Consider the following 27,951-nt stretch of genomic DNA (forward strand, 5'->3'; position numbering starts at 1 on the left):
CGTTCAGTTTCCGAATCTTAATGAACCCCACTTAGGTACATGTCACGTATAAAACATGCTAGGGTACATGCCCCGTACATGTCGCAAGTCACATCTATAACATGCTTGGGTACATGTTCCCACACATGCAGATCATGTTAAAACATGCATGGGTGCATGTCCCATACATGTTGCAAGTCACATATATAACATGCTTTCGTACGTGTTCCCATACATGCAGATCATGTTAAAACATGCTTGGAACTTGTCGCGGATGTTGCGGATCACGGATAAAACATGACTGGGTACATGTTCCCATACATGCAGATCACGTTAAAACATGCTTGGGTGCATGACCCATACATGTCGCAAGTCATGTACATAACATGCTTGGGTACATGTTCCCATACATGCAGATCATGTTAAAACATGCTTGGGTGCATGTCCCATACATGTTGCGGGTCACAGAAAAAACATGATTAAGTACATGCTCTCATACATGTTACAGGTCACGTATAAAACATGCTTGGGTACATGCTCCCATACACGTTGCGGGTCACGGAAAAACATGATTAGGTACATGCTCTCATACATGTTACAGGTCACATATAAAACATGCTTGGATACATGCTCTCATACATGTTACAGGTCACGTATAAAACATGCTTGGATACATGCTCCCCTACATGTTACAGGTCACGTATAAAACATGAATCAACATTCCTGCTGTCTCCACACGGAGGGACATTGGTATTCCATGAGAAGGAACTGCAGATGCTGGTTTATACCGAAGATAGACTCAAAATGCTGCAGTAACTCAGCAGGTCAGGCAGCATCTCTGGAGACAAGAAATAGATGGTGTTTCGGGGAGAGAGTGGTCCTGACCTGAAACGTCACCTATTCCTTTTCTCCAGAGATGCTGCCTGACCCGTTGAGTTGCTCCAACATTTAGTGTCCACATTGATATTCTGGTGATAGACACAAAAAGCTGGAGTACTTCAAATAGCCCTTGCATCCCCTCTCTCTCTCCGTCCCTCTTCCACACAGGTCATTGGACTTGTCTCAAAGTCGTCTTGTTGAGTCTCATTGTCTGGTTTCACCTAGCCCACTGCTAACAGTGGCCCTGTTCCCTTTATCGGCGTTACTTTTGTTGCACATCTTCCATTCATTGGTTCTGTATCTCTCTGTATCACCGTCTGTATCTCTCCTCTCCCTTTCCCCCCGACTCTCAGTCTGAAGAAGGGTCTCGACCCAAAATTCCCCTTCAAGTTCCCTTCACACCTGTACTTTCCCTCTCCCCTGACTCTCAGCCTGAAGAAGGTCCCGAAACGTCACCCATTCCTTCTCTCCAGAGATGCTGCCTGACCCGCTGAGTTACTCCAGCCTTTTTGTGTCTATCTTTCGGTTGAAACCAGCATCTGCAGTTCCTTCTTTTGCTCATTTCGTTCGCCCCATTGCGAAATCTCCTCTTGATATTCCGGCAACTGTTCCATTCCACCCATCTGATACTCATGTAGGAGGGACCATCAAAGAAAGTTTTTAGAGCAACAGAGGGTTTTTGAGGGGTTGCGAAGACCAGTCTGTGTGTCCCATAGGGCCTACTATCCAGAGCTTACAAAGCCTTGACGTAACTCATGCACAAGTCAACTAGCGTCCTTGGTCTGCTCAGGTCATCGGTGGTTGCCTTCTCATGGAGGCCAGGGTGCGTTCCATAGTGGCCGCCTTGATGGACCTTTCCAAAGAGCTGCAGTCCCAGCTCGAGTGTCTCACCTTTGGCTTCCCCAGGCACAGCTGGACGACATTGTAACCCCTCCGAAGCATGGACCTCCGAAGCAGGATGTAGACCCAGGGATCCAGGATCTGATTCCAAACCGCCATCCGAACTCCCAGGAGGACAGAGGTTCTGATCTGCCCCTTGTATGAACTACCTATTGTCGCCATGATCACCTGGGTGAAACAAGAAGGAAAGAAAATGTAACTTCTTTACCAAGGTCAACCATGATTCATCTTCAGCGGCGCATCCTACAGTAAGATTTATTCACAAAATGCTGGAGTAACTCAGCAGGTCGGGCAGCATCTCGGGAGAGAAGGAATGGGTGACGTTTCGGGTCGAGACCCTTCTTCAGTCTGAAGAAGGGTCTCGACCCGAAACGTCACCCATTCCTTCTCTCCCGAGATGCTGCCCGACCTGCTGAGTTACTCCAGCATTTTGTGAATAAATCGATTTGTACCAGCATCTGCAGTTATTTTCTTATCCTACAGTAAGAATTTCATTGTTCTACCTGGAACATACTCTTGACTAAAGTCAGAAGCAAGGAACTGCAGATGCTGGTTTACAGAAAAGGACACCAAGTGCCGGAGTAACTGCGGCACGGCATCAGGCAGCACTGAGGTAGAGTTGCTGCATCACAGCCACAGGTTCGATCCTGACTACGGGTGCTGTCTGCACAGAGTTTGCACGTTCTTCTTGTGACCTGTGTGGGGTTTTTTTCCCAGGGTGCTCTGGGTTCCTCCCACACTCCAAAGACGTGCATGGTTTGTAGATTAATTGGCTTCGGTAAAATGGTTTTAAAAGTGTCCCTGGAGTGTAGGATAGTGTATGGGGTGATTGCTGGTCAGTGTGGACCCGGTGGGCCGAAGGGCCTGTTTCCACGCTGTATCCCTAAAGTCTAAAGTTTATCACAAAGCAATTTGTGTCGTTATCCCAAAGCTTCATCTAAATTCTCAAATGCTTCATCTAAATTAAAGGCCTTTAAAACGAAAAAAAAAGAATATTGGGGATACAAACTCTAAGTTTACCAAGACTCTGATATCTTCATTGAAATGGAGGAGAAACAACATGTTTTATTCTTAGTTTTCACAGTTTACCTGGAGTTGCAACAGGATCCAAGTAAATCCTTGCGTAACTTCAGAAGTCAATTCAAATTCAGTTGACATCCATAACGGGAAAATGTTTGTAGCTACAAACATACAGAACGGCTCAGGAACAGGCCCTTCAGCCCACAATGTCCATGCTGGGCACAATGACAAATGGAACTAATTAGTTTAATTTAGTTTAGAGATACAGCACAGAAACAGTCCCTTCGGCCCACTGAGTCCGCACCGACCAGCGATCCCTGCACACTTAGCACTATGCTGCCAGGTAGGGACAATTTACAAGATTTACCAAAGCCAATTAACCTACAAACCTGTACGTCTTTGGAGTGTGGGTGGAAACTGTAGCACCTGGAGAAAACCCACGCGGTCACGGGGAAAATGTACAAACTCCATACAGGCAGCACCTGTGGTCAGGATCGAACCCGGGTCTCTGGCACTGTATGAATGAATGAATAAGTTTATTGGCCAAATATGTGCATATACAAGGAATGTGCCTTGGTGCTCCGCTCACAAAATGACAACACAAACATACAGTTAACTATTCAGAATAAAGCATAAACACATCAAAACAATAAGGATACAACATTACGGTCTAAACATGTGGGTGAAAATAAACCAGAGCAAAAAAGAGACTACAGACTTTGGTTATTGAGTAGAACTATCACCCGTGGAAAAAAAAGCTGTTTTTATGTCTGGCTGTGGCTGCTTTGACAGTCCGGAGTCGCCTTCCAGAGGGAAGTGCTTCAAAGAGTTTGTGGTCAAGGTGAGAGGGGTCAGAGATGATCTTGCCCGCTCGCTTCCTGGCCCTTGCAGTGTACAGTTCGTCAATGGGGGGGAAGGTTGCAGCCAACAACCTTCTCAGCCGTGCGAACGATCCGTTGCAGCCTCTGGATGTCGTGCTTGGTGGCTGAGCCAAACCAGACCATGATGGAGAAGGTGAGGACGGACTCAATGATAGCAGTATAGAATTGGACCATCATTGCCTGTGGCAGATTGTGTTTCTTCAGTTGCCGCAGGAAGTACATCCTCTGTTGGGCCTTTTTGACTGTGGAGTCGATGGTGGCCCCCCATTTAAGGTCCCTGGAGATGATGGTTCCAAGGAACTTAAATGACTCCACAGATGTGACTGTGGTGTTGTTGATGGTGAGTGGGGGGAGGGGAGGGGGATCTCTTCGAAAGTCTACAATTAGTTCCACTGTCTTGAGAACATGTAAGGCAGCAACTCTACCCCTGCGCCACCGTGCCGCACTAATCTCTTCTCTGCCTCGTCTTTGGAGTGTGGCTGGAAACCGGAGCACCCGGAGAAAACCCACGCGGTCACGGGAAAAACGTACGAGCTCCGTACAGACAGCACCCGCGGCCTCTGACACTGTGAGGCAGCAACTCTACCGCTGCGCCACCGTGCCGCCCTGATCTCTTCCGATCCAAGTTGGTAATTCAGCCCTAAAACATTTATAAACCAAATATTATTTAAATTATTTTTCAGGAGTGCTGATTCATAGAACATAGAACAGCACAACACAACAACAGGCCGCTCGGCCAACAATGTCTGTGCCGAACATGACGCCAAGACCATCGCGTATCTACCTGCGCGTAATCCATATCTTTCCACATCCGTGTGCCTATCCAAACTTCTCTTAATCGCCCCTATCGTATCTACCTCCATCACCACCCCTGGCAGCCCGTTCCAGGCACCCACCACCTAGGTAATGAAATAGTATCACAAAGGTTGTAAAACAGGACCAACCAGTACCTAATAATACACAATAAAAGATATTGACACCCTTTGTAAACCATGACAAGCCTACAATACTCCAGCGTTGAAGACTCCAACTATTCAGCCCCCCATGTGTATCACTGACTTCAGTTAGTTTAGAGATACAGCGCGGAAACAGGCCCTTGGTACCACCGAGTCCACACCGACCAGCGGTCCCCGCACATTACCACTACCCTACACACACTAGGGACAATTTTACATTGACACCAAGCCAACTAAATTACAAACATGTACTTCTCGGGAGTGTGGGAGGAAACCGAAGATCTCGGAGAAAACCCGCGCAGATCAAAGATTTCAAAGGTCTGCTTATTGTCACGTGTACCAATTAAGGAACAGTGATATGCAAACTACCATACAGCCGTACGGAAAAAAAAGGAACCAACGACATAAAAGGTAACATAAACATCCACCACAGCGGATTCCCCACATTCCTAACTGTGATGGAAGGCAATAAAGTCCAATCTCCTTCCTCTTTATTCTCCCGCGGTCGGGGCAGTCGAACCATCCGCGGTCAGGGCGATTGAAGCTCCTGCAGCCGGCGGTCGAAGCCTCCGCTTCGGGGCGGTCACAGGGAGAAGGTACAAACGCCACACAGACTACACCCGTGGTCAGGATCGAACCCAGGACTCTGGCACTGTGAGGCAGCAACTCTGCCGCTGCGCCACCGTGCCGCTTACTAAACACCAGTCAGCTAACTGTTCATGGTGCGACTGGACTGGGAACGTGAGATAACATGGAGCCAGTCCCACCCCGGCCACTCCCTCTTCTCCCCTCTCCCATCGGGCAAGAGGTACAGAAGTGTGAAAACGCACACCTCCAGATTCAGGGACAGTTTCTTCCCGGCTGTTATGAAGGCAACTGAACCATCCTATCAACAACTAGAGCGTGGCCCTCAGCTACCATCTACCTCATTGGAGGTCTTTCATCTTTGCTGGACTTTATCTTGCACTAAACGTTATTCACTTTATCCTGTATCTGTTCGCTCTGGGTGGCTGGATTGTAATCATGTGTTGTCTTTCCGCTGACTGGTTAGCACGCAACGAAAAGCTATTCACTGTACCTCGGTACACGTGACAATAAACTGAACTAAACTTAACGAATGGGCGTTCGATAGTCGGAATAGGTCCGATGGGCCGAAGGGCCAGTTTGCATGCCGCATGCTTTAAGATGAAAACTCCCATAGCAATATATGAAGTTGACAGTTTAGAAGTTGACATTGCATCGAATACAGGAGTTGGAACTTCATGTTGCATTCATATGAAATGCTGGTGAGGCCGCTCTTGGGAGTTTTAGTCACCCTGCAATGGGAAGGATGCCATTAAATGTGCCAGAGGGTGTGCCCCAGCTGTGTAAGCACGTCGTTCGTGTTAATAACACCTTTCCCGTAGTCAACTACTAAAACATTTTGCATTTCAGGGCGGCACGGTGGCGCAGCTGGTAGAGCTGCTGCCTCACAGCGCCAGAGACCCGGGTTCGATCCTACCCACTGGTGCTGTCTATGAGGAGTTTGCACGTTCCCCCCGTGACAGTGTGGGTTTTCTTCAGGTGCTCCAGTTTCCTCCCACGACCCAAGGACGTGCAGGTTTGTTGGTGTGTAGGAGGCTCTCAACCCAAAACGTCACCCACTCCTTCTCTCCAGAGATGCTGCCTGACCCGCCGAGTTAGATAGAGCTATCTAATAGAACTAGATAGAGCTCTTAAGGATAGCGGAGTCAGGGGGTACGGGGAGAAGGCAGGAACGGGGTACTGATTGAGAATGATCAGCCATGATCACATTGAATGGCGGTGCTGGCTCGAAGGGCCGAATGGCCTACTCCTGCACCTATTGTCTATTGTCTATTGTCTATTGTTACTCCAGCATGTTGTGACTATCTTCAGTTGAAACCAGCATCTGCAGTTCCTTCACACGCAAGAATCTATCTATCTCCATTCTCCTAACCGCATTCTCCTGCCTTCTCCCCATAACCTCTGACACCCGCACTCATCAAGAATCTATCTCTGCCTTAAAAATATCCACTGACTTGGCCTCCACAGCCTTCTGCGGCAGTGAATTCCGCAGATTCTGATGAAAGAAATTCCTCCCTTGTTGGTGAGAGGAGCGAGCTGTGGGTCCTCCAGGTTACTGTGACCAGATTTATTCTCCCTTGAGAGATGGTTACATTCATGTGTCACCACCAGGAGTGGGGGCTTGCAAGGTCTCCACAGCTCCCCTCTCTTCAGATCCATTTGAAAATATTAATCACATTCTTATCTATTGAATTCCCCCATCCTTTCTTTTGCATGGCTGGGAACAAACACTGGTATGTTATGCAGCAACCGTTCATCACCTTGTGTCTCACCTTAGCTACTGTGTTTAGTTTTAGATTAAAGTCATGGAGACATGCAGCAGGGAATGAAACACGCCCTTTGTCCCAACGTGCCCGAGCCGACCGAAATGTCCCATCCAGACTCGTCCCGCCTGCCCACGTTTGGTCCACATCCTTCTAAACATCTTCCTATCCATGTACCCGTCCAAGGTAGACACAAAATGCTGGAGGAACTCAGCGGGTCAGGCAGCATCTCGGGAGAGAAGGAATGGGTGACGTTTCGGGTCCGGACCCTTCTTCGGACAAGGTCTTGCAAAGGGACCTTGTGAAGGGTGATTTGCAGCGGTGGAGTTGCGGCCTCACAGCGCCGGAGGACCGGGTTCGATCGCGACTACGGGCGCCGTCTGTACGGAGTTTGTACGTTCTCCCCGTAACTTGCGTGGGTTTTCTCCGGGAGCTCCGGTTTCCTCCCACACTCTGAAGACTTGTAGGTTAATTGGCTTGGTATAATTGGAAATTGTCCCTTGTGGGTGTAGGGTAGTGTTAGTGTGGGGGGGATCGCCGGTCGGCGCGGACTCGGCGGGCCGAACGGCCTGTTTCGGCGCTGTATCTCTAAACTTAACTAAACTAAACTGCAGTAAGTTTGACATGTTGCCATCGAATTTTGGAATCAACTCCGTTTCCTTTGCCAGAAACAATGAGAGAGTAGAACAGGGCACCATTTTGCTGGAAGCTTGTTAAAGTCTGTTTCTCTACATCCAGATGTCCACACAAGAGACCCTTAACTTTTGATCACCCTTCATGTTTACCACGGATTCACCCAATATACCTGCAATTATTCTTGCTTTCTGTGCATCTTTTGAACTTTTGTGCTTCTCTTTACGTAGAAATGCAGACTATTGTTTAGGGAATTCAAAGTACAGGGGGGAGGGGGGGGTATTCCAGGAGGATGAGGGGTGATCATTTAGAGGTCAATAGACAATAGACAATAGGTGCAGGAGTAGGCCATTCGGCCCTTCGAGCCAGCACCGCCATTCAATGTGATCATGGCTGATTATTCTCAATCAGTACCCCGTTCCTGCCTTCTTCCCATACCCCCTGACTCTGCTATCCTTAAGAGTTCTATCTAGCTCTCTCTCTTGAATGCATTCAGAGAATTGGCCTCCACTGCCTTCTGAGATTCACAACTCTCTGACTGAAAAAGTTTTTCCTCATCTCAGTTCTAAATGGCCTACCCCGTATTCTTAAACTGTGGCCCCTTGTTCTGGACTCCCCCAACATTGGGAACATGTTTCCTGCCTCTAACGTGTCCAACCTCTTAATTTCTCCCGAGATGCTGCCTGGCCCACTGAGTTACTCCAGCTTTTTGTGCCGATCTCTCATAGATCCTGCCGTTTACTGCACAAGGAAATAAGTGAGGGGAACGCAACTGGTGTGAATACCCTAAGGGGCTGGCATGCACTCAAAGGGCTAAATGGCCTTCTTCAGTGCCGCAAGAAAACATGAGTGAGAATTTGGATGACGTTGGTATAACGGTCAGGTCATGAACATTGTGTGCGATGTACTTACACTAGTATCTCCCAAACTGAGACATTCTTGGGTTGTTATTGCACTAGTATTTTGGGCTCACAGTACATACTTTGCCAAACAAAGCTCTCTCTTGAATGCATTCAGAGAATTGGCCTCCACTGCCTTCTGAGGTTTTGGCCGTAGGGTGGTGAATCAGTGGAATTCTTTGCCACAGACGGCTGTGGAGGCCATTAAAGGATATTTTTAAACCAGGTTTAGATAGATTCTTGATTGGTACGGGTGTCAGGCGTTATGGGGAGAAGGCAGGAGAATAGGGTAGAGAGGGAAAGATTTAGAGTAGTTTAGTTTAGTTTAGTTTGGAGATACAGCACCGTGTCCGCGCCGCCCAGCGATCCCCGCACACTAACACTATCCTACACCCACTAGGGACAATTTTTACATTTACCAAGTCGATTAACCTACAAACCTGCACGTCTTTGGAGTGTGGGAGGAAACCGAAGATCTCGGAGGAAACCTACGCAGGTCACGAGGAGAACGTACAAACTCCGTACAGACAGCACCCGTAGTCAGGATCGAACCCAGGTCTCCGGCGCTGCATTCGCTGTAAGGCAGCAACTCTACCGCTGCGCCACCGTGACTGTCCCTTAAATCAACTATGATTGAATGGCAATCTATTCTGCTCTTGTCACTTATGAACTTATGAAGGTGTATGAGATGTTTATAGGTTATAGCAGCAGAATTAGGCCATTCGACCCATCGAGTCAACTCCGCCATTCAATCTTGGCTGATGTATCTCTCCCTCCAAACCCCATTCTCCTGCCTTCTCCCCATAACCCCTGACGACCGTACTAATCAAGAATCTATCTATCTCTGCCTTATAAATACCCACTGACTCGGCCTCCACATCCATCTGTGGCAAAGAACTCCACAGATTCACCACCCTCTGACTAAAGAGTAGGGGATTCAAGAACAATAGACAATAGGTGCAGGAGTAGGCCATTCGGCCCTTCGAGCCAGCTCCGCCATTCAATGTGATCATGGCTGATCATTCTCAATCAGTACCCCGTTTCTGCCTTCTCCCCATACCCCCTGACTCCGCTATCATTAAGAGCTCCGCTATCCTTAAGAGCAAGAACCAGAGGACATGGGGTTAAGGTGAGAGGGGAAACATTTAATAGGAACCTGAGGGACAACTTTCTCACAGAGTGTGCTGGGCACATGGAATGAGCTGCCAGAGGAGGTAGTTGAGGCAGGAACTTGAGGCATTTAAGACATTTGGACAGGTACGTGGATAGGAAAGGTTGGGAGGGATATGGGCTCAACGTGGGCAGGTGGGACTAGTAGAGGTCGGCATGGGCAAGTGGGGCCGAAGGGTCTGTTTCCACACTGTATGACTCTGTGACTCCTTGACTCTGTGACTATGACTCTAATCAGACTGCCTACCTCTTGGGAAATTCATAGTGCAGAGGGCTATTAATTTCCATTAAATGACAAACCTGCTTTTAGCAGCTTAATGAATACGATTCCCACACGAGAAGGCAATTTACACGTCTTTACCTCAATCACACTCTGTAATTACACAGTCCTTTTGTTTTCTCCTGTGATTTGAGCTGTTGTGAATGATATGGGTGTTGTAACCTCAGCGAGCCACAAGACAAGGCCCTTTAGTTTATGAGTTTCAGTGTTGGCTCTAGTTTAGTTTAGTTTTAGAGATACAGCGCGGAAACTGGCCCCTCGGCCCACCGAGTCCGCACCGACCAGCGATCCCCGCGCACATAACACTATCCGACACCCGCTAGGAACAAATTACATTTATACCAAGCCAATTAACCTACAAACCCGGACGTCTTCGGAGTGTGGGAGGAAACCGAAGATCTCGGAGAAAACCCACACGGTCACAGGGAGAACGTACAAACCCCGTACAGACAGCGCCCGCAGTCGGGATCGAACCCTCGACTCTGGCGCTGAAAGCGCTGTGAGGCAGCAACTCTACCGCTGCGCCACAGTGCCATCCTAAACTTGTAAAGGGATGGCACGGTGGCGCAGCGGTAGAGTTGCTGCCTCACAGCGCCAGAGACCCGGCTTCCATCCCGACTACGGGCGCAGTCTGTGCGGAATTTGCACATTCTCTCTGTGATCGCGTGGGTTTTCCGCGGGTGCTCGGGTTTCCTCCCACACTCCAAAGACAGGTTTGTAACGCTAATTGGCGAGGTGATGTTGTAAATTGTCCCAAGTGTGTGTAGGAAAGTGTGAGTGTCCAGGATGCACTAGGTTAATTGGCATTTCTATACACGGTAAATTGCTCAATTGTAATCATGTCTTGTCTTTCCGCTGACTGGTTAGCACGCAACAAAGGCCTTTCACTGTACCTCGGCACACGTGACAATAAACAAAACTGTGACTGTAACTGTAAAATGCCCCTAGCTTGCAGGATGCAAAAGTGGAACAACATGGAAACTAGTATGAACGGGTAGTACCTGGTGGGTGTGGACTCCATGGGCCAAGTTGTATTTCCATGTTGTAACTCTAAAAATAACTTTTTGACTCAGCTGTTTAGAGTTTAGAGATACAGCGCGGAAACAGGCCCTTCGTCCCACCAGGTTCATGCCGACCAGCGATCCCCGCACACATACACTATCTTACACACACTAGGGACAATTTTTACATTTACCAAAGCAATTAACCTACAAACCTGCACGTCTTTGGAATGTGGGAGGAAACCGAAGATCTCGGAGGAAACGTACAAACTCCGTACGGACAGCGCCCGTAGTCGGGATGGCAACCCGGGTCTCCGGCGCTGTGAGGCAGCAACTCTACCGCTGCGCCGCCGTGCCGTCCTATTGATCCCGATCCCATTCCCCTGTGTGCATCTGTGAATCATCCATTAACTACCAGAGAAGTCCATGTGGTTAACTATTTAGTGATGCATCCTCACTGACCTCCATGACGAGGGCAACATTCCTGTATAATTGCACTGGTGATTAGTCAGCGTGGTGCAGCAGTCTTGTGTTGTGGACAAAAAACAATGAATCAGAGATTCTGAGTTCAAACCCCTCCCTGGGATCACATGGCCAACAAACCAGCGGTTTGATCCAAAGAAAGACCTTTTATATAACTGTTTCCAGAGCACGGACATTGCAGCAACACCAGCATTTATGGGGAATTGCCAAACACCATTAAACATATTTGGCTTGCTTTGCCATTTCTCGGAGGGCAGTGGCCACATGGAACGGGTTGCCTGAGGAGGCAGGGACTACAACAATATTTTAATCAACCAGGGCGGTCACGATGGCGCAGCGGTAGAGTTGCTGCCTTACAGCGAATGCAGCGCCGGAGACCCGGGTTCCATCCCAACTACGGGTGCTGACTGTATGGTGTTTGTACGTTCTCCCCGTGACCTGCGTGCGTTTTCTCCAAGATCTTTGGTTTCTTGGCACACTCCAAAGTTGTACAGGTATGTAGGTTAATTGGCTTGTAAAAAGCCAATTTATACCCGAGTAAGTGTAGGATAGTGTTAGTGTGTGGGGATCGCTGGTCGGCACGGACCCGGTGGGCCGAAGGGCCTGTTTCTGCGCTGCATCTCTAAACTAAAGGAACTGCAGATGCTGGCTTACACCGAAGATGGACACAAAATGCTGGAGCAACTCAGCGGGACGGGCAGAATCTCCGGAGAGAAGGAATGGGTGATGTTTCGGGTCAAGACCCGTATTGATGGCAGCTTATTTTTTTAGAGGACAGGCTTTAAATACAGTAGTTTTGGATTGTACAAGGAGTGCACTGGACAATACGACAAGGAAATGCAGAGAGTTGTGGATGCAGTACTCTGGGCCCTTCCATTTTTGCTGAACATTATCTCTTAGCCAACTCTCACGGAACAGATTGGCTCCGTAAAATGACGAGGTTGCATTTCCAAGAATCAAGTGTCGAAGACCAGATGTTGCTGGCTCCGGAGAGAGTCCAGAGGAGTTTTATGAGAATGATCCCAGGAATGAGTGGGCTAACCTTTGAAGAGCTTTTGATGGCACTGGGCCTGTACTCGCTGGAGTTTAGAAGGGTAAGGGGGGGACCTCATTGAAACTTACCAAATAGTGAAAGGCCTGGATAGAGTGGATGTGGAGAGGATGTTTCCACTAGTGGGAGAGTCTAGGACTAGAGGCCATAGCTTCAGAATTAAAGGACGTTCCTTTTGGAAGGAGTTGAGGAGGAATTTCTTCAGTGGTGAATGTGGGGGAAATCTTTGCCAAAGAAAGGCTGTGGAGGCCAAGTCAATTGATATATTTAAGGCACAAGTAGATAGATTCTTGATTGGGTGTTAGAGGTTATGGGGAGAAGGCAGGAGAATGGGGTTAGGAGGGAGAGATAGATCAGCCGTGATTGAATTGATTGAATTGATAGATCAGCCGTCCATTGATTATCCTTGAGATTATCCTTGAGATTATCCTTGAGATTACCCTTGAGATTATCCTTGAGATTATCCTTGAGATGCTCCACCATAAATCATGGGCAGAAGTGTGGTGTGGACCACACCTCGTATAATAGAGTGGGGGTAATGTTGTTAATCTTTTTATTAACAACATTAGAGGGAGGGCTTACTTTTCTATCTTTCTTTTTTCTTTTCTGTTTTTGTACCTGGACTATGGAAGGGAGCACACTGAAATACGGCGCAATGTAAATATCGGAAGAGGTATCAAGGTAAGGAAGAAGAAAAAAAAAAGGGAATGAATGGATAAAACATTCAATTTTTAAAGTTATAATGTGAATGGGTTAAATGGACCAATAAAAAGGAAGAGAATTTTAACACAGATGAAAAAATTGGAAGTGGATATGGCTTTTTTACAAGAAACACATCTAACGGAAAAAGAACATCAAACGTTAAAGAGAGATTGGGTAGGAAGTATGGTCGCATCTTCTTTTAATTCAAAAGCAAGAGGGGTTGCTATCTTATTTAAGAAAACGCTACCAATTAAGATACAAAATATTGTAAGTGACCCAGTAGGTAGATTTATAATGGTACATTGTCAAATGGCAGAGTAGACTTGATGGGCCGAATGGCCTAATTCTCCTCCTATCACATGATCTTATGGAGAGTGTTTCATTGCTAAATGTCACGAAACAGAACAAATATATTCTTACTAGCAGCAGCACAACAGATATGTAAACACAGTACTCTGTAAAACCCATAATACATTTTTTTAAACTTCTGTACATTCAGAAAGTATTCAGACCCCAGCACTTTTCCACATTTTGCTACGTTACAGCCTTTTATAAAATGGATTAAATTCATTCGTTTTATCATCAATCTACACACAATACCCCATAATAAAAAAGCAAAAACAGGTGTTTAGAAATTTTTGCAAAGTAATTAAAAAGAAATAACTGAAATATCCCATTGACATAAGTATTCAGACCCTTTGCTATGACACTCAAAATTGAGCTTATGTTCATCCTGTTTCCATTGATTATCCTTGAGATGTTTCTACGACTTGATTGGAGTCCGCCAGTGGTAAATTAAATTGATTGGACATGATTTGGAAAGGCATACACCTGTCTATATAAGGTCCCACAGTTGGCAGTGCATGTCAGAGCAAAAACCAAGCCATGAAGACGAAGGAATTGGCTGCAGACCTCTGAGACAGAATTGTGTCGAGACACAGATCTGGGGAAGGGTATAAAACAATTTCTGCAGCATTGCAGGTCCCGAAGAGCACAGTGGCCACTATCATTCTTAAATGGAAGAACTTTGGAACCACCAGGACTCTTCATAGAGCTGGCTGCCCGGCCAAACTGAGCAATCGGGGGAGAAGGACCTTGGTCAGGGAGGTGACCAAGAACCCGATGGTCACTCTGACAGAGCTCCAGAGTTCCTCTGTGAAAATGGGAGAACCTTCCAGAAGGACAACTATATCTGCAGCACCCCACCAATCAGGCCTTGATGGTAGAATGGCCAGACGGAAGCCGCTCCTCAGTAAAAGGAATATGACAGCCCGCTCGGAGTTTGCCAAAAGGCACCTAAAGGATTCTCAGACCATGAGGAACAAGATTCTCTGGTCTGATGAAACCAAGATTTAATTCTTTGTCCTAAATGCCAAGCGGCACCGCTCATCACCTGGCCAATACCATACCTATGGTGAAGCATGGTGGTGGCATAATCATGCTGTGGGGATATTTTTCAGCGGCAGGAACTGGGAGACTAGTCAGGATCGAGGGAAAGATGAACGGAGCAAAGTACACAGAGATCCTTGATGAAAATCTGCTCCAGAACGTTCTGGACCTCAGACTGGGGCGGAGGTTCACCTTCCAACAGGACAACGACCCTAAGCACACAGCCAAGAGAACGCAGGAGTGGCTTTGTGACAAGTCTATGAATGTCCTTGAGTGGCCCAGCCAGAGCCCGGACTTGAACCTGTTCGAACATCTCTGGAGGTACCTGAAAATAGCTGTGCATCGACTCTCCCCATCCAACCTGACAGAACTTGAGAGGATCTGCAGAGAAGAATGGGAGAAATTACCCAAATACAGGTGTGCCAGGCTTGTAGAGTCATACCCAAGAAGACTTGAGGCTGTAATCGCTGCCAAAGGTGCCTCAACAAAGTACTGAGTAAAGGATCTGAATACTTATGTAAATGTGATATTTCAGTTATTTTGTTTTAATTACTTTGCAAAAATTTCTAAATACCTGTTTTTGCTTTTTTATTATGGGGTATTGTGTGTAGATTGATGATTTTTTTTAAAAAAGAATTTAATCCAATTTAATATAAGGCTGTAAGGTAGCAAAATGTGGAAAAAGTGAAGGTCTGAATACTTTCTGAATGCAATATACATACACACATACACACAAACACACATACACACATACACACACACACATACACACATACACACACACACACATACACACATACACACATACACACACACACACACACACATACACACATACACACACACACACACACACATACACACATACACACATACACACACACACATACACACATACACACGTACACACACACACATACACACATACACACATACACACATACACACATACACACATACACACACACACACACATACACACGTACACACGTACACACACACACATACACACATACACACATACACACATACACACATACACACACACACACACACACATACACACGTACACACACACACATACACACATACACACATACACACATACACACATACACACATACACACATACACACATACACACATACACACATACACACGTACACACAAACACACAAACACACAAACACACAAACACACACACACACATACACACATACACACATACACACATACACACATACACACGTACACACGTACACACGTACACACGTACACACAAACACACATACACACAAACACACATACACACATATATATATATAAACAGACAAATAAATAGATAATAATTGCGCAAAGTCAAAAATAATGGCTGCAAATCTATATCTTTCTGAGCCTCTTTCTAGGTTGTGGAGTTTAATTGCCTGATGGTTGTAGGGAAGAAGCTGTTCCTGAACCTGGACGTTCGTACGCTCATAAGTGACAGAAACAGAATTAGACCATTCGGCCCATCAAGTCTACTCCCGCCATTCAATCATGGCTGATCTATCTCTCCCTCTCAAACCAATTCTCCTGACTTCTCCCCATAACCCCTGACAGCCGTACTGATCCAGAATCTATCAATCTCCACCTTAAAAATATCCATTTGCTTGGCCTCCACAGCCATCTGTGGCGATGAGTTGTGATTCTGTGGCACGTTACAGTTCGTACCTTCTTCCCGATGGCAGGGGTGAAATGAGAGCGTGACCAAAGTGGTGTGAGTCTCTGATGATGCTGGCTGACCTTTTGTTCTGTTCAGTGAACTCTGAGAGTGACTAAGATTGGTTTTCTGGGCCTCTTGTCTACTGAGATTGCATAGATGCAGAAGTGATCTCATTGAAACATACAAAATTATTCCTTCAGGTCTCGTCAAGACTGTCAATGGGTTTTTCTAGATGTGCTCGCGCCTGCCAAGAGTCTATATAAAGGGTCAGCATTTAGAAAAGGGAACATAGGAAAACAAAAAAATATATATATGTAAGAGCAGGAACAACAAAGAACTGAGATGAGATTTCTCCATTCAGTATTAGGGACAATCCTGCGGCATGGTGGCACAGCGGTAGGATTTCTCCGGTTTCCACCCACCTCCAAAGGCACCTCCAACCGTGACTTCCAGGTTTAAGAATTGCTGCTTCCTACCAGCCATTAGGATCTGGCCATCAAAATTAAAGGATGTTCTTTTAGGAAGGAGATGAGGAGGAATTTCTTTAGTCAGAGGATGGTGAATCTGTGGAATTCTTTGTCACAGAAGGCTGTGGACTGTTGGAGAAGACGGCAGGGGAAGAGAAAATACATTCTGGCCTTCCGTCACAGTGAGGAGGTGACTGGAGGAGACTCACTGTGATGGATGTTTCTTTTGTTTGGTGTTGGTTTATGATTGTGTGTGTTATTGCTTATTTTTAATGCTTATTTTTATTGGTCTTATTGTTGAACTGTGGGTAATCTTTCATTTCACTGCACATTTATGTGTGTGTGACAAATAAATTGACTATTGACTATTGGAGGCCAAGTCAGTGGATATTTTTAAGGCAGAGATAGATAGATTCTTGATTAGTACGGGTGTCAGGGGTTATGGGGAGAAGGCAGGAGAATGGGGTTAGGAGGGAGAGATAGATCAGCCATGATCTCAATGAATGGTGGTGCTGGCTCGAAGGACCAAATGGCCCCCTCCTGCAATTATTTTCTATGTTTCTGTGAATAGTGGAGTAGACTCGATGGGCTGAATGGCCTAATTCTGCTCCTTTGACTAATGAACTATTAACTGAGGCCTTCGTCTGAGGCAACAAATTCCACAGATTCACCACCCTCTAGCTAAAGAAATTCCTCCTCATCTCCATTCTAAAGGTACGTCCTTTGATTCTGTGGCTGTACCCTCTGGTCCTAGACTCTCAGGTAAGTGGTGTAGAAGTGTAAAAACGCAAATCTCCAGATTCAGGGACAGTTTCTTCCCAGCTGTTAACAGGCAACTGAACCATCCTACCAACAACTAGAGAGCGGTCCTGAGCTACTATCTACCTCATTGAAGACCCTTGGACTATCTTTAATCAGACTTTACTGGACTGAATCTTGCACTAGACGTTATTTCCTTCATCATGTATCTGCACAATGTGGATGGCTCGATTGCAATCATGTACAGTCTTTCCGTTGACTGGATAACACGCAACAAAATGACCCCCCCATCTACCTCATGGGAGGCCTTTGAACTATTTTCAATGTGACATCTTGCACTAAATGTTGAACCCTTTATCCTCTATCTGTGGATGGATTGTTTGTATTAATGTATACTTTTCTTTGTCTGGGTAGCACGCACGTAACAGAAAAGCTTTTCCCTGTACATCTGTACAAGTGACGATAAACTAAACTAAACTAAACTGAACTGAACTGAACAGAACTAAACTAAAAATGAAATATAGAAGAATTCTTCTCAATAGTTCCAACTCTCTGAGTTTAGTTTAGTTTAGAGATACAGAGTGGAAACGGGCCCTTCGGCCCACCGGGCCCGCGCCGACCAGCGATCCCCGCACACTAACACCATCCTACACCGACTTGGGACAATTTTTACATTTACACCAAGCCAATTTACCTACAAACCTGTACGTCTTTGGAGTGGGGGGAGGAAACCGAAGATCTCAGAGAAAAACCACGCAGGTCACGGGGAGAACGTACAAACTCCGTACAGACAGCACCCGTGGTCAGGATCGAACTCGGGTCTCCGGCGCTGCATTCACTGTCAGGCAGCAACTCTACTGCTGCACCACCCCTAACCGCCCGAGTTGCCAAATATTAAAACGAAATTCATTTGAGCTTAATATTGCAGGAACCCTGAGAACATTATGTTCACTGATTTCTATTGTATTTGAAAGATTTAACTTTTTCCATCTATCTAGTTGTAATCCCCTTGGATAATTCTTCATGCTTCACATCAGCAGCACCATATCACACATATATCTCTAACACATTGTTTATGCCTTTTATGGGCTTACTTCTGTGCACACGGTCGCATTCTAGTAATATTGGAAACGTGATGGTCAATTTTTCACCATGTGTTCTGAGAAACATTCTTCCTATTTTTAAAAAGGCTCAAGGCTTTGAAGTATAATCTTTTTTTCCTGCCTTTTCCTGGAGAAAAAAGAACTAAACTTAACTAAACTTATAACAACAAAACTAAACTAGACTAAACTAAACCAAACTAAAAAAACTTAACTAAACTTATAACAACAAAACTAAACTAGACTAAACTAAACCAAACTAAACTAAACTAAACTAAACTTATAAACTAAACAAAACTAAACTAGACTAAACTAAACCAAACTAGACTAAACTAAACTAAACTTATAAACTAAACAAAACTAAACTAGACTAAACTAAACCAAACTAGACTAAACTAAACTAAACTTATAAACCAAACAAAACTAAACTAGACTAAACTAAACCAAACTAAAAAAACTTAACTAAACCACGCGTGCAGCATAGGTTCACTAGGTTAATTCCCGGAATGGCGGGACTGTCGTATGTTGAAAGGCTGGAGCAACTAGGCTTGTATACACTGGAATTTAGAAGGATGAGGGGGGATCTTATTGAAACATATAAGATAATTAGGGGATTGGACACATTAGAGGCAGGAAACATGTTCCCATTGTTGGGGGAGTCCAGAACAAGGGGCCACAGTTTAAGAATAAGGGGTAGGCCATTTAGAACGGAGATGAGGAAGAACTTTTTCAGTCAGAGAGTGGTAAAGGTGTGGAATTCTCTGCCTCAGAAGGCAGTGGAGGCCAGTTCGTTGGATGCTTTCAAGAGAGAGCTGGATAGAGCTCTTAAGGATAGCGGAGTGAGGGGGTATGGGGAGAAGGCAGGAACGGGTACTGATTGAGAATGATCAGCCATGATCGCATTGAATGGCGGTGCTGGCTCGAAGGGCAGAATGGCCTACTCCTGCACCTATTGTCTATTGTCTATTGTCTATTGTAAACTTATAGAAACTAGACTAAACTAAACCAAACTAAACTAATCCTATAGAAACTAAACTAGACTAGACTAGACTAGACTAGACTAGACTAAACTAAACTTATAGAAACAAAACTAAACTAGACTAGACTAAACTAAACTAAAAAAATTAAACGAGACTAAACCAAACTAAACCAAACCAAACCAGTGGAAACATCCCCTCCACATCCACGCTATCTAGGCCAATCATTACTCGGTTGGCTTCGATAACAATTAATTGGCAATTAAACACTCCTGAAATTAAAAGCAGAGGATGCCTTACCAGGAACGGTCCCCAGCAGATGCAGGAGACGCACATGATGGTGACGAGCTGGACCAACATCTCCACATGCTGGGACTTTCCCCTGCGGTGGGCTTTGTTCTTGGCCCATGACCTCAGCAGAGTCACGCCACTAATCGTGTTGCATATCAAGGAGATACATAAGGCGCCCAGACCCAGGAATGAGAAGAGGAGCAGAATCCCTCTCTCCTTCGGCAGGGTGACGTTTTGCGTCTTTATGAAGCACCAGGTGTGGGTGCACTGGACGGTGTATTCCCCCACGTGCAGGTTGGGCAGCAGGGCGACGCACAGGGCAAATGTCCAGGTGAAGCCCAGGACTATCTTGGTGCAGCGTGCCGTCATGTTGACGGAATGGAAGAAAGGTTGCGTGATGCCCAAGCATCTCTCCATTGCCATGACGCTGCCCAGGAACAACGCAAACAGCCCAAAGAAAACCATGCAGGTCCCGCAGGCGGAACACAGGTACCCGTAAGGGTCAAGTTTCTCCCAGTTCCTCCCCTGGGCGTAGACGGTGACCGTTATTGCCCCGGTGATGGCGTGCCCCAAGCAATCCGTGAAGACCAGCGAGCTGGCAAGCAGCAGGAACGAAGCTCTCCACTTCTGCCTGAACCTCCTGTAAGCTTTCACCAGAATGATCAAGGCAATGCCGTTGGACAGAATCCCGATGGTCATGAAGATGATGGGGACCTTGACCGACACTGAGTGTTTGGTGCAGGCGTCACTGGTTGCGTTGGGTGTGGACGCCGTCGAGCTGATGTTGGGCTCAGACATTGTCCAGTGGAGGTCGACACAAAGCGCTGGGGTCACTCAGTGGCTCAGGCGGTATCTCTGGAGAACATGGATGGGCCAGGATTCGGGCCGGCATCATGTCCGATAAGGGTTCATTGAAGAGAGTTTGTCAAATCCCATCCTGCAGCAAGCTTCCAGCCCACAGATCTGCAAGTCATACAAAGTTAGCTTCAGCACTATTAAACACAGCAACCTCCAAATAAACTCTGAAATGCATAGACGTGGGGACATTGCTTTTGTCTTTTTGTACTATTATTGTTTGTGTTTGTGTGTATATATGTGTGTATGTGTATGTATATATGTGTGTGTGTGCATGCGTGTGTGGATATGTGTGTGCGTGTATATATACATATATATAAAATTTATACACAAAATGCTGGAGTAACTCAGCGGGTCAGGCAGCATCTCAGGAGAGAAGGAATGGGTGATGTTTCGGGTCGAGACCCTTCTTCAGACTCGACCCGAAACGTCACCCATTCCTTCTCTCCTGAGATGCTGCCTGACCTGCTGAGTTACTCCAGCATTTTGTGAATAAATACCTTTGATTTGTACCAGCATCTGCAGTTATTTTCTCATATAAAATTTATATATACACACACATACACACACACACTGAACTTTTTTTTCTCTCTTGTTTATTATATACACCGATCAGCCAAAACATTATGACCACCTGCCTCATATGCTGTTGGTCCTCCGTGTGCAGCCCCATACGCAGCAGGGTGCGATGCACTGTGTATTGTGACACATTCCTCCCGTGACCACCATTAAAATTTTCTGTGACTTATGCCACAGTCGACCTTCTGTCGGTTCGGACCAAACGGGATAGCCTTCGTTGCCCTCGCACATCGATGAGCCTTGGGCGCCCAACACCCTGTTTGTGGTTTGTCCCTCCTCGGACCACTGTCGGTAGGTACTCACCACTGCTGACCGGGAGCACCCCACAAGCCTTGCCGTTTCAGAGATGCTCTGACCCAGTCGTCTGGCCCATAACAATTTGGCCCTTGTCAAAGTCGCTCAGGGTCTTTACTCCTGCCCATTTCTCCTGCATCCAACACGTCAACTTCAAGAACTGACTGTTCACTTGCTGCCTAATAGATCCCACCCCTTGACAGGTGCCTTTGTAACAAGATAACCAATGTTATTCACTTCGCCTGTCAGTGGTCATAATGTTTTGGCTGATCGGTGTAGTTTACAGTGCACTATGTTTACATATCCTGTTGTGCTGCTGCATTGAAGAACGTCATTGTTCTATCTGGGACACATGACAATAAAACACTATTGACTCTTGATTTACAGACAGTGTGATGGAACAATAAGGCAAGAAAAATGAACAGAATGCTGGAGTAACTCAGCGGGTCACAAGCTCAGATGCAATCGGAGAAGAATTAGGCCATTCGGCCCATCAAGTCTACCCCGCCATTCAATCACGGCTGATCTGTCTCTCCCTCCTAACCCCATTCTCCTGCCTTCTCCCCATAACCTCTGACACCCGTACTAATCAAAGTCAGGCAGCATCTGTGGAGGAATGGACAGGAGGCCTTTTGGGTTGGGTCCCTTCTTCAGACTACCATTATTTCGGTTGGACTTCCACTTCAGGCTGAATGCACTAATGCGGGAACTAAAGACGCTGGTTTATACCGAAGATAGACACAAAATGGTGGAGCAACTCAGTGGGTCAGATGCAAAGATGGGTTGTGGTCTAGGGTTAGGGTTAGGGTTAGGGTTAGGCTCAGCGGGTCAGGTGCAGAGATGCTGAGTAACTCCAGCGTTTTGCATCTACCCTTCTTGAGACTGATGCATCAGTGGGGGACCAATATCTGACTGCAATCATAACATTTAAGAAACGTTTTTTAAAGTCACATAATGCTACTGTTCTATGATGTTGTTGGAAAACTGGAAAGGGTGCAGAAAAGATTTACAAGGTAGTTTGCAGGACTCGAGGGCATGAGCTGCAAGAAGAGGTTGAGCAGGCTAGGGCTTTAATCCTTGGAGCACAGGAGGATGAGGGGGTAAACACACAGAGTCTTTTACCCTGAGTAGGGGAATCAAGAAACAGAGGACATAGGTTTAAGGTGAGAGGGGGAAGATTTAACAGGAACCTGAGGGGTAACATTTTTCACACAAAGGGTGGTGGATGTATGGAACAAACTGCCGGGGGAGGTAGTTGAGGCTGGGACTATCACATTTAAAAAAACATTTGGACAGGTACATGGATAGGACAGGTTTGGAGGGATATGGGCAGGTGGGACTAGTGTAGATGGGACATGTTGGTCTGGTATGGGCGAGTTGGGCCGAAGGGCCTTTTTTTTCCACACCACTTCAGTCAGAGAGTGGTGAGGGTGTGGAATTCTCTGCCTCAGAAGGCAGTGGAGGCCAGTTCGTTGGATGCTTTCAAGAGAGAGCTGGATAGAGCTCTTAAGGATAGTGGAGTGAGGGGGTATGGGGAGAAGGCAGGAACGGGGTACTGATTGAGAGTGATCAGCCATGATCGCATTGAATGGCGGTGCTGGCTCGAAGGGCTGAATGGCCTACTCCTACACCTATTGTCTATTGTCTATGGTAAACATTAGAATCCAGCGTTGGTGAATCAGTCGACGGTGGCGCAGCGGGTAGAGATGCTGCCTTACAGCGAATGCAGCGCCGGAGACCCGGGTTCGATCCCGACTACGGGCGCTGTCTGTACGGAGTTTGTATGTTCTGGGTTTGTACGCGGGTTTTCTCCGAGATCATCGGTTTCCCACCACACTCAAAATGTACAAATTGTCTCCTAGATGGCCTGTTTCCGCACATTTTCTCCAAACTAAACATCTCTGAACTAAACCAGACGGTACAAACAACTTTGACCTCTAAATTCCGAATTAACTGAATTCGTTGATGTAGTGAAACGCCAACCACGTCTCACACAGATGTTGCTCGACCCGCTGAGTTCCTCCAACAGTTATTTATTTTCCTCTCTATTCCAACATCTGCAGTCTCCTTTGTCATACCACCCAAGTGAATTGCCACGTCTCTCTCTCTCTCCAGGGAATGATGCCAACATTCCGCTGGTTTTGTCTCTCTACAGAGGGATAGATAGATTACCCTTGATTACGGTCAGTCGTTGCTTGGAACACCTCGATATGAAAGCAGATACAAGATAAGAAGGGTCTCGACCCGAAATCTCGCCCTCCCACTGAGTTACTTCAGCATTTTGTGTCTATCTTCGAGGGAATACTTAATTTATTTCGTTCAATATCTGTCTATATCTCTCGTTTCACTTTCCCCTGATCTCTCAGTCTGCAGAAGGGTCTCAATAGACAATAGACAATAGGTGCAGGAGGAGGCCATTCGGCCCTTCGAGCCAGCACCGCCATTCAATGTGATCATGGCTGATCATTCTCAATCAGTACCCCGTTCCTGCCTTCTCCCCATACCCCCTGACTCCGCTATCCTTAAGAGCTCTATCTAGCTCTCTCTTGAATGCATTCAGAGAATTGGCCTCCACTGCCTTCTGAGGCAGAGAATTCCACAGATGCACAACTCTCTGACTGAATTTTTTTTTTCCTCGTCTCAGTTCTAAATGGCCTACCCCTTATTCTTAAACTGTGGCCCCTTGTTCTGGACTCCCCCAACATTGGGAACATGTTTCCTGCCTCTAACGTGTCCAACCCCTTAATAATCTTATACGTTTCGATAAGATCTCCTCTCATCCTTCTAAATTCCAGTGTATACAAGCCTAGTCGCTCCAGTCTTTCAACATATGACAGTCCCGCCATTCCGGGGATTAACCTAGTAAACCTACGCTGCACGCCCTCAATAGCAATAAGAAGGATCTCGACCCGAAACCTCGCCCTCCCACTGAGTTACTTCAGCATTTTGTGTCTATCTTCGAGGGAATACTTCATTTATTTCGTTCAATATCTCTCCATATCTCTCGTTTCACTTTCCCCTGATCTCTCAGTCTGCAGAAGGGTCTCGACCCCACACATCACCTATTGTTCCTTCTCACCAGAGATGCTGCCTGTCCCGCTGAGTTACTCCAGCTTTTAGCGCCTATCTTCTGCAGAAACGTTAAGACTTGGTCGTGGACTAGTTGCAATATTGAGGCAGTGCAGCGTAGGTTCACCAGGTTAATCCCCGGGATGGCGGGACTGTCATATGAAGAAAGATTGGAAAGACTGGGCTTGTATTCACTGGAGTTTAGAAGGATGAGAGGGGATCTTAGAGAGACGTATAAAATTATGGAAGGACTGGACAAGCTGGATGTGGGGAAAATGTTTCCAATGTTGAGGGAGTCCAGAACCAGGGGCCACACAGTCTAAGAATAAAGGGGAGGCCATTTAAAACCGAGGTGAGAAAAAACTTTTTCACCCAGAGAGTTGTGAATTTGTGGAATTCTCTGCCACAGAGGGCAGTGGAGGCCAATTCACTGGATGAATTTAAGAGAGTTAGATAGAGCTCTAGGGGCTAGTGGAATCAAGGGATATGGGGAGAAGGCAGGCACGGGTTACTGATTGTGGATGATCAGCCATGATCACATTGAATGGCGGTGCTGGCTCGAAGTGCCAAATGGCCTCCTGCTGCACCTATTGTCTATGTTTCTATGTTCTATGTTTCTATGTAATATTGCAGATTGGTAAAGAGGGTTGCTGTCCTTGACCTGAGACGTTGTCTGTCTATTCTCTTCACAGATGCTGCCTGACCCATTGGGTTCCTCCTGACCCGCTGGGTCAGGCAGCATCTGTGAAGGGAAATGGACAGACAACGTTTCATGTCAAGGACAGTAACTCTCTTTAGCAAACTGCAATATTGTGTTTTTGCTGGAGATTACAGAAATGGACTCGCTGCACACACAAGCCGGTGTGAATTCTGATTACGATTTTGTTTTTTTATGTGGGGGGAGGGGGGGGGAGATTAAAAAGTCACAAAGTGATGCAGTACCTCGACGGGTCAGGCAGCATCTCTGGAGAACGTGGATAGATAGATAACGTTTCGAGTCGGGACCTTTGCACCGTCTTTGTTTGGGAGGTTTTGAAACATAGAATCAAAGAGTTCTACAGCCCTTCCACACCGACCAACATGCCCCATCTACACCAGTCCCACCTGTCTGCGTTTGGCCCACGTCCATCTAAAACATAGAAACATTGAAAATAGGTGCAGGAATAGGCCATTCGGCCCTTCCAGCCTGCACCGCCATTCAATATGATCATGGCTGATCATCCAACTCAGTATCCCGTACCTGCCTCCTCTCCATACCCCCTGATCCCTTTAGCCACAAGGGCCACATCTAACTCCCTCTTAAATGTAGCCAATGAACTGGCCTCAACTACCCTCTGTGGCAGAGAATTCCACAGATTCACCACTCTCTGTGTGAAAAAAAACTTTCTCATCTCGGTCCTAAAAGACTTCCCCTTATCCTTAAAATGTGACCCCTTGTTGTGGACTTCCCCAACATCGAGAACAATCTTCCTGCATCTAGCCTGTCCAACCCCTTAAGAATTTTGTAAGTTTCTATAAGATCCCCCCTCAATCTTCTAAATTCCAGCGACAAAACGTTCCTATCCGTGTACCTTTCCAAATGTATTTTAAATACATTGTTGTAATCCAAGCCTTAACTATCTCCTCTGGCAGCTTGTTCCAAACACCCTCTGACTGAAAAATCTGCCCCTCAGCTTCCTACTAAATCTTCCCCCTCTCACATTAAACCTATGTCGTCTGGTTCTTGATTCCCCTACTCGGGGTAAAAGACTCCGTGCGTTCGCGTTGTGAATTCCTCGCAGAGTTCTTTTTAATACACCTCCATAAATCTCGATAAATTTAGCTTTCTATCAAAAAAACATCCCTGGGTCTCCTGCGCTCAACGGAATGGGACAGTGTTTTATCAGGTACCTTTTTAAAAAATATATAAAATCCACAGTGCATTCAAGGTCTACATACTTGTAAACATTAAAAGACAGTGGGGCATTAAAACACACTGGGACAGCCAGCCCCATGGATAGGGTGGGCTTAGAGAGATGTGGACCAAATGCGGGCAAATGGGATTAGCGTGGATCTTGGTCGGCATGGGCGAGTGGGGCCGAAGGGCCTGCTTCCCTGCTGTATGACTCTTTGTCTCCATGTTTCAAAACCTCCCAAAATTAGCACCGAGGAAGCGTCCCGACCCGAAACGTCACCTATCCATGTTCTCCAGAGATGCTGCCTGACCCACTGAGTTACTCCGGCACTCTGTGAAACGTCATCTAATCACTTTCTCCAGAGATGCTGCCTGACCCGCTGAGTAACTCCAGCACTCTGTGAAACGTCATCTAATCACTTTCTCCCCAGATGCTGCCTGACCCGCTGAGTTACTCCAGCACTCTGTTTTTTTCCCTCCCCTTCCCCCCTCCTCCCCCCCCCCCCCCCCCCCCCCCCCCCCAAAACAAAATTGTAATCAGAATTCTCACTGATTATTTTTATATAAACTGGAGCAAAACACAAAGTACTGGAGTAACTCAGCGGGTCAGGCAGCATCTGTGGAGAACATGGACAGGTGACGTTTCACAGAGTGCTGGAGTAACTCAGAGGGTCAGGCAGCATCTGGGGAGGGAGTGATCAGGCGGCGTTTCGGGTAGAAGGGACTCTCCTTCAGTTTGTTAAGTCTGAAGAAGCGTCCCGACCCGAAACGTCACCTATCCACGTTCTCCACAGATGCTGCCTGACCCGCTGAGTTACTCCAGCACCCTGTGTCTATCTTTGGCACAAACCAGCATCTATCTGCAGCTCTTTCTTTCTGTGAGACTACTTACCATGAACCATCTCAGTTTCCTATGGTGCAGGGAGGAACCGCAGATGCTGGTTTACACCGAAGAAAGACACAAAGTGCTCTGGAGTAACTCAGCGGGTCGGGCAGCATCTCTGGAGGGAAGAGGGATGGGCGACGTTTCGGGTCGAGACCCTTCTTCAGACTCACTGGACACAGATTCAGTCTGAAGACGGGTTCCCACTGCTTCTCTCCAGAGAGATGCTGCTGCTGCTGCCTGAGCCGCTGAGTTACTCCAGCATTCCCAGTCTGTCTTCAGTTCTCTCTACAGGGTAGATAGATAGGTGAATGAATGCTCACGGTTCGCCCTGAGACGTCGGATCCGACGCGGCTGTGTGTCCCGAACTGTTGCCGGCGAGAGGAGTCACTGGACTGGGCTGGGCTGGGCTGGGAGCCTGTGCTGGGCTGGGCTGGGCTGGGCTGGGAGCCTGTGCTGGGCTGGGCTGGGCTGGGCTGGGAGCCTGTGCTGGGCTGGGCTCGGAGCACT

At 46.7% G+C, this 27,951-nt stretch overlaps 1 protein-coding gene across 2 annotated transcripts; it reads right to left on the reverse strand.

Moving 5' to 3' along the window:
• On the reverse strand, positions 1-27,899 carry LOC144598014 (prostaglandin F2-alpha receptor-like). 2 transcript variants are annotated; one of them, XM_078407884.1, is made up of 3 exons: positions 27,765-27,899; positions 19,877-20,830; positions 1-1,926 (listed from the first exon to the last, which is right to left on the reverse strand). In XM_078407884.1, the coding sequence occupies exons 2-3, from the start codon at positions 20,663-20,665 to the stop codon at positions 1,645-1,647; spliced, it is 1,071 nt and encodes a 356-aa protein (XP_078264010.1). In that variant the 5' UTR covers positions 20,666-20,830; positions 27,765-27,899; the 3' UTR covers positions 1-1,644. The 2 variants fall into 2 exon arrangements, with proteins under 2 accessions (XP_078264010.1, XP_078264011.1); XM_078407885.1 differs by lacking the exon at positions 27,765-27,899 and adding an exon at positions 27,451-27,507.
• Between the last annotated feature and the right edge of the window lie 52 nt (positions 27,900-27,951).

The sequence above is a fragment of the Rhinoraja longicauda genome, chromosome 11 (assembly GCF_053455715.1).
Source record: "Rhinoraja longicauda isolate Sanriku21f chromosome 11, sRhiLon1.1, whole genome shotgun sequence".
Taxonomy (NCBI): Eukaryota; Metazoa; Chordata; class Chondrichthyes; order Rajiformes; family Arhynchobatidae; genus Rhinoraja; species Rhinoraja longicauda.

Coding starts and splice junctions, on each gene's coding strand:
- LOC144598014 (XM_078407884.1), bottom strand. CDS start 20,665: ATGTCTGAGCCCAACATCAGCTCGACGGCGTCCACACCCAACGCAACC. Junction 1,927..19,876: donor TCTGCTGGGGACCGTTCCTG/GTAAGGCATCCT, acceptor TGTTTCACCCAG/GTGATCATGGCGACAATAGG.